The 7,818-nt window shown below is 37.9% G+C and overlaps 1 protein-coding gene across 1 annotated transcript in view; it reads right to left on the minus strand.

Moving 5' to 3' along the window:
- Positions 1 to 7,342, minus strand: part of cep104 (centrosomal protein 104) — a 35,895-nt gene extending 28,553 nt beyond the window's left edge. Inside the window, exons 1-6 of the mRNA XM_016681294.1 lie at positions 7,322 to 7,342; positions 4,617 to 4,723; positions 3,954 to 4,127; positions 3,133 to 3,272; positions 2,688 to 2,749; positions 475 to 557 (exon numbers count right to left, since the gene is read on the minus strand). Of these exons, the coding sequence (XP_016536780.1) occupies positions 475 to 557; positions 2,688 to 2,749; positions 3,133 to 3,272; positions 3,954 to 4,127; positions 4,617 to 4,723; positions 7,322 to 7,342 (587 nt within the window). The remainder of the gene's footprint in view (positions 1 to 474; positions 558 to 2,687; positions 2,750 to 3,132; positions 3,273 to 3,953; positions 4,128 to 4,616; positions 4,724 to 7,321) is intronic.
- Between the last annotated feature and the right edge of the window lie 476 nt (positions 7,343 to 7,818).

The following is a 7,818-nucleotide window of genomic DNA, read 5'->3' on the forward strand; positions in this document are numbered from 1 at the left end:
CACTTGTATAAAAAGTTGCATCTCCACAGGTAATATTGCATCGGTAATCCCGCAGAGATTAAATTTATGATCAAAGACATGTAACAACACCATGAGTACTCATAGAAAATGTATTTATTATTTTATATAGTAAATTATTCTCCATTTGACAGGATTGCTTGTTGCAGCGCTCCGATGTAAATGTTTTTTCTGTACTTTATTTATATCACAATCCTCAGAAGGCTTCTGTACAATTCTTGATCAAAGTATGTAAAAAGAATCTAATTGTATCATTTACGCAGATTAAAATGTTAAGAAGTAAGCATATCTGTATATATTTCAAAGATGGGTTTTGTTTCCTCGCACAAAAAACTATCTGCATTGTCCTCAAACGTATGTGACCCTGAATGGCTTACTGGTCTGGTTGTCTCCCAGACTGAATGGTTTTGGTGGACTGTGTTATTGTCACAAAACAAAGAAACAGCCGAGTCTCACCCCATGAAAGTCGTGTCCAGGGCAGCTTCCTGCTGGGTACTGTTGAGGGACAGTTCAATCAGCTGGTCTCTGCTTGGCTGGGGCTAAACAGATGGACAAATTACACAAGTGGATTGGCTGCACACTCATTTCTGTATAGTGGAGGGCTAAAGTTTGAGTTTTCCCTGTCATAAAGAGCCCTAATTTAATCCAACAAAGAGTTTAGATCAAACCCTGAGTGTCAAACTCAGGATTTAATGCATAAGGTGTATTTACGGATTAAAGTTCAGCCCTAAATGCAACTGAAAATTTGCTGAGTTACTTGAAAGAAAATTTGTTGAATTACTTGAAAATTGGCGTTCACGTTACACCATGACGTTCCATTCAATCAGACTGAGCATGTTGAATGGAAAAATTATAAAACTCTATATGGGAAAATCTGATTCCCAATGCAAACTCAAATGCTCCAACTACATCAAAAAGACGTTTTGCACAGTACCGACTCAGTGGGACGCTTTTCTTGCTTTACATGCATTTGTAACAAATTTTGAAAACAATGCATTTTGTTGCTTCCACTGCGCAATTATGGACTGCCTTATCTTGGTCAATCAAATAAAATCCTAACGAAATAAACTGAAGTTTGTGGTTTTGTAAGAAAATGTTCGTGGCATAAAAATATTTTTGAAAAGCTCTGTTGGAACACACACTACTGCGAACACATAAACACACACATAAATCCCCACTCAGTCCTTCAAATGCTTTGAAAGTTAATAATTACACAAACAAACCAGCGTTTGATGAAATGTTTCCAATATCTCAGCTTAAAAGCTGCTGTCATGACATGGAACAAAGTTTATCGTCATGCAGCACTTCCTGCTGCCTAGCCAGCAGGAAGTGCTGGAACTTTCCAGTAAAGCCTTAAGTGACAACATCAGGTCTAGTCAAAGTGGACACTTGCCTACAAGTTTTTGAAGGCCACCGTTTTGTGTGAAGGAACATAAAAGAAAAGATTGTAATCCCTTAATGTAAAGTAGAGGAGCGTGTTGCTGTGTCAGAAGCCGTTTTGGTAGCACTTTATTTGGACGGGGAGTGAGTAAGACTAACGTGACACAGTCATAAACATGACATAACCTGTCATGAACATGAAGGAGGCTTCATGAATGTCTATGACTGATGTCATGATGTGTTATTCGATAAATAATGACACTTTTAATGCAAAGTTGCTCTAAGTGCCAACTTTGCATTATTTTGTAAATAATGATACTTCAACACTCTTAAAGAAAGGAGTGCTGACATTAGACAAGGTAGAGATGAGATGTTTTTAATCAAATTTAGTTCAACCAAGAAGTAAATAATCCTCGTTTTACATATCTACATCACAGTTTCAACATCCAGAACAAACATAAAGCAGATCCAGGAGACCCAGCTGTGGCCAACAAGCAAGAACATTGCAGTAATGAAGGTGCTCAGCGGGATTAGAGAAGCAACAATGCACGACTTGTTCACTGGAATCTGTGCGAGGGGAGTCCACGCTTTCCTTGCGTTTCTGTGTGTTATTGCATGTACGTGCGCGTGTGTGTTTTAAGGCAGTCTCGCTCCTCCAGGAGCCATCAATCTGCAGGACTATCTGATTACACTCACCAACTGAAGGTCTCCTGTTTGATTACATAGTGCCCTCTCTTTGTGTCTCATTACTACACGGATGACATACATAAACACTTGTACAAATAAGTTTGGGCACTTGTGGAGTTTAGTTGGGCCAGAGCCTTAACTATATGCCTATACCAATGTGACAATAAATACTTTGAAAATTGAGCCAAAATTATAAATTAACTCATTTGAATAGGTCGTGCGAGCAGGATGTTGGTGCGTCTCCGTCACCAACATCCTGCTTTATTCTGTCAATTATCTGCAGCTATTTCAGCTTGTGAAAACAAAAAAGGAATATCTCAAACTTAATGGTTTCTGCTGTTAAGTTAAAAAAAAGAAAAAGTGCTAAACTGACCAACATTATGTTAATGTTATGCAATAAAGTATGAAAGAAAGATTTCTTAACATTGCAAAATTAAAATTTGAAATGTGTCACGGGTTTGGTCTAAGGTTGTATTAAAAAAAAAATCTATTTAATCTGCCCGACCAGTCAATGGTGAGTCCAAAGACAGTTCAACATCCCCCCCTTCTGTTGTACAAATGTAAATTCACCACAGATAGAAATGAGGAGACTGTTCACTTACCCCTGTGTGATGTGTGATACTATCCAAAGAATCTCCCAGGACGTTAATGGCGACCAGTGCAACCTGAAGAAGTCAAATTTATTGACATCAGTTTGAGAAGAATTAAAAAGTCCTTTTTGGGGAATTTTGGCTTCAAATGAAACACATTGAACCATTCTCCACAAATGAAGGAAACATGAACAACTAGTGAATCTTCCCAGGAGTGATCCACCTCCCAAAATTACTCCATTAACTCGTTACTGAGGTTTCAAAGAAAAGCAAAATCTTAAATACTGCAGGCCTCAACTACCTCAGTTAAGATCAGTAAATCAGTCATTTTTTTTAAAAAACGAAAAAGATACTGTGCAAAATTTTTTACCTCTGGTAGAGAACCAAAATGAAAACCAACCTGAAGCAACCCCAGTAGCTTTGTTTCTGATCTGGGAGAAATGCCCCAAAAGATTACCCTGATTGTAGCGATTGTAACGGTTGGCATGGTTCCTGTGGAGGGTTATTCTCAGATATGTTCCGACGGCATCAACGTGGACCGACTTCAGCTCCCGGGCTTTGAAGCCCGTCTTCTCGTTATCCGATAAAGACACATACCTGTTGAAAAAGTGCAACTGTTATTTTAGATTAGATCATACCTTGAGCAGGTGCTAGAGAATACAAATGTCAATTCATTAATTTTTTTCTCAATCATTCAATCAATAAATCCATTATGATTTCCCAGTGAGTGACCATCGTGTAATGCTGATGTGATTATCCACATTTACTGTGGTTGAATGGTCGCACAGTTTTAATATAATATTTTTCCAGACTTAATTTTAAGTAGTTTTTATAACACTTTGAGTAGAAATGATTCATATTGGAACATGGAATTGGTTCTGTAAATCCTGAAACCTTGCAGTGCTGAAACTGGCTCTTGATTTTCAGAGTGTGTATAAGGCCATTTTACAGGTTTCTTTGCATCTGGACTAAATTAGATCAGTGCGATTGCACAATATCTAACACTTACTTGCCAAATGCGTCACCTGTGATGAATGCGGATTCTTCAAAGAATAGTTTATGGACATTGGTGCCTTTATTTTGTTGGTAGAAATTCCAAAAATCATCAGTTTTAGTGTGTTTATTTTTTTTTTTTTTTTTTTTTTGGCTTTTCAACATGAAAATGGTCTGAGTGAAAAAAGAAGGTCTGGAAAATTGAGGAATCTTCCAAACTATGTAAAAATAGTGCATGCTCAATAAAATTGTCAGAATTAAGCCTGGTAAAGTCTGAGGTCTTACCCAAGTCTGTGAAACTGTCCAGGGAAGCCTGGAGGGCTGGCTTCAGGCAGGCTGTCACCAACATGAAATTCAACCTTGGCTGGGATCATGTACTGGTGAGCCAGCAGTTGCAACTTTCTTATTCTACATCTCTCCACCAGTTGAAGGGTGAGGTACTGAGGATACGAACACAGCCTGCAGAAATTTTGATACATATAAATATTAGGCTCAGTTTAAAAGGTAGATTAAAGAGCAACTTGAGAAAACAACATGCTATTATATAAATAATAAAACCATATGTCAACATATTTTTAAGAAATAAAACTGTACTTTTATTCTTCACTCTTTATACATAAGGGACAACTCTATTCAGAATCTACTTTTAATTGTTCTAAATCTTAAATAGTAGACATAAGGGGTTTTATTCAGCAATCAAACCAAGAAAATAGATTTCTTATTTACCTTTAACACATATAGGTACTGTTAAAACTCATTTTAAAAGTAGATAGATATAGCAGGTCAAGGCCAATTTTATTTCATAGGGAGCAAAAGATGAGCAAGGTTTCTGAACCCATACCGCACCATCAAAATCTAAGGTTTATGCTTTAAGGCTTACATTGCTTCAATGAAAAATACATCAGAAATTAACTACGTTTCTGAAAAGAGACCCCCGGTTTAAATTACCTGCTGGATCTCCAACCACTGACAGTGGGTGCATGTACCATCAGGTCCTTGGCACTGAAATTATCCTCATGACTTGAAGCGGTGACCGCAGTGAATTCCGACAGACACTAAGATATTTTGTTTATTGTTGTTCAAAGGAGTTACTAAAATATAAACAAAACAAACGGTCTAAACCTAAACGTGTAAAGTGTTGGTTGAACAATTCTGTTGGGCTCAAATAATTTGATAAAAGTTATCTTTACATTTAACATATTTCATTTAATTTCATAATTGTGTAAATACACTAGAAAATATAAAAGACAACTTTTGGGTTGACAGAAAAGTGTATCCAGCTTGTCAGCTGCATACCAAAACGTGACATTTACATGCATAATTTCTCTTCATGAAGGCAATGCAGTCTAGCTATAGATAACATTGTTAAACACAATAAACGGTACGTTTTTGCTGACTTAAGCGTGTTAAAATTGTTTCATCTGCAACATAACAAACGCCATTGTTACATCCACCAGGCTCGTTTGATGGGGCAACATAAAGGAGATCACACAAGGATTTAATGACTTAATGAAAATAGAATTTATTAAATCATATTAGAGAAATAAACCTGAAAAAAGGAATGCCTGAAATGAGAAACCAAAATAGATTAAAGTAGAACCTCTAGTTGACCAGAAATAAGCAAATGCAAAACAAACATAACAAATCTCAACCATAAGATACAAACCAAACAAATGGGGTTCTGAGGAGGGAGAGGGAAAAACCCTCCTGACTAGTGATGGGTCATCTGAATCCAGGCTTCGAGGCTTGTACCGAGTAAAAAGGGGGCGTGTCCGATGAAGCCCCCCTTCTAGGCTTATGTCGGCTTGCTGAAAACCAACAAACGAGGCCTCGCATTGCATGGGTTGCACTGCTTCATTTTGCGTGTCGTCGGTTTTCAAAATAAAAGCGCGATGAGCCGTGCTGTGTCATGGGTTGTTGTCCATTTGGTCACGCATCAGAGGATGATATTTGTCTTCAGTGGCCAAATAAAATGAACATTGACCAACATATTCGATGTGTATTGATGGCACTCATCAAAATGTTTGTTACTGGTTTTCTCAATTGTAGATTATGTTGTTTTTTTAATAACTATATTTTTGTAGTTTTATGATGCAAATCTCTTTGAACTGCATTGTTGCTGAAACGTGCTACACAAATAAACTTGATTGTCTGAAATGGAGCCAGCAAGAGGAAAATCTGACATCTGAGAATACTTTGAGATTATCCTCACAATAAAATTCTTCTTAGATAACATTAATTAACCCTCCACCTCCCAATTTCTCACCTTCTGCAAAGTTCCACTATTATTTGTAGTCTGATTAGCAAAGATATATCAGTCTTGCACAGCAGAAACAGATTTAAACTTGTTGCAGAACTAAAATTCAACATGTAGCCATATATGAGGGATCAGAGCCAATTAGAAATCCAAGAAAAAGTGAATGCCCCAACAGACACTGCACTCTCAAGACATTAAAACATCAATTGTCTTTATTGTCAAATCCATCTATGACATAAAAGAAAACCCAACACAATCACTAATGTTCAACATAAACCAGGATTAGATTGGTTACAAATAATTGTAATAATTAAAACATGACAATTAAATATGGTTTCATTGATTATCGTGTTACTAAACATGAGTTTGATGAAAACTTTGTGACAATATTGCATTTAGTAATTTTTGGAAGTATGATCCAACTGAGTGACAAGACTGTTGCAGTTTCACCAGCAGATGTCACTATAGAGCAATGAATGAAGCATCAGGTTCATTGCTTCATGAGGCTTCATTTGCCCATCACTACTCCTGACTACTGCATGCACGGCAGCTTTAAAGCTGCAGAGCACCAATCAGGGCAACACATATCACCTGTTTTCAAAACCCTACAAGGAAAAAAAGGGCAGAGACCCACTGAAGCCGTAACATCATCTAGTCTTGTTGGAGCCTATTAAGAATTAGATTTATTTTTTGCTAAATTATTAATTTCCACAGATTTAAAACCATGTGAATGGTAGATCTATTGTTGTATCCCAGATAGCACACAATGGTAAATCAACGTTGAAATATAGTTAGAATCATTGATTTTTGGTTGAAGACGACAAATGGTGGTGGATCAACCATCAAACAACCATCCACCTCTAGCCAAGTAACTAACGTTGAAACTGTGTCATTGAATCAATGTTGTTTTGTGGTTGAAATCTAATGACTGAAATGCCGATGTCTGATCAACATCTGATCAATGCTGAATCAATGTCAGCTGTTTTGCCGCAGCCCTTCTTCCCCTCCTCTCCTCCTTATGAGAGCCAACATCGAATCCAGTGTTTTTCAGCACCGGTCCACCAGGCACACTGCCCTGCAAGTTTTAGGTATTTCCCTAATTCAACACACATGATTAACAGGGTTTTGCTGAACTGAAAACACGCAGGTCAGGTTGCTTTGAGGACAAGGTTTGGGGAAGAACTAGTAATCTAAATGTTCAATCAATGTAAGCTGTTTATTGCACCCCTCCACCACCTGCCATTCAACGCCCAACCCCCTTCCCTCCACCCGCCAAATACACACACACACCCACCTCTAGTGGCTGTTATTCAATAGTTAATTGACAGGAAGATGGGTAATGAGAGAAGGGGGTAGACATGCAGCAAAGGTTGAGAATTGAACCTGTGACAGCTACGTTGAGGACTAAGACCTCCATTGTGGGTTGTGCTTAATGCCTGCGCCACCACAGCACAACCCCTTTTAGGTGAGGGTGAATCACATTTTAACTTATGCACTATGTGTTGACAACACTGAGTTGTGATTCCTTCTGTACCCAGATTGCACATGATGGCAATTCAACATTGAATTAACATCTTTTGCCAACAAACCAACAGCAAAGTGGCTATGTGGTTGGGACATCCAACTCATGTAAATAGCAGGGGTGGACCGCTCCACTCCTTGTAGTAAGTTGTAGATGTTTTTGTGTCAATATATCACAGACAAAGGACTTTTTATGAAAAAGTAAAAAAAATGTACAGAAAGGAATCACCACTCACTATCTTCTACAGTGTTATTAAAAACCTGATAACCCCCGCTCTGTAATAAAATGCTCTGACCCAGAGCTCTGATGAGGAGGAGAGGAGGGGAAGAAGGGCTGCGGCAAAACAGCTGACATTGATTCAATATTGATCA

This window comes from Poecilia formosa, unplaced genomic scaffold (assembly GCF_000485575.1).
Source record: "Poecilia formosa unplaced genomic scaffold, Poecilia_formosa-5.1.2 Scaffold276, whole genome shotgun sequence".
Classification (NCBI taxonomy): Eukaryota; Metazoa; Chordata; class Actinopteri; order Cyprinodontiformes; family Poeciliidae; genus Poecilia; species Poecilia formosa.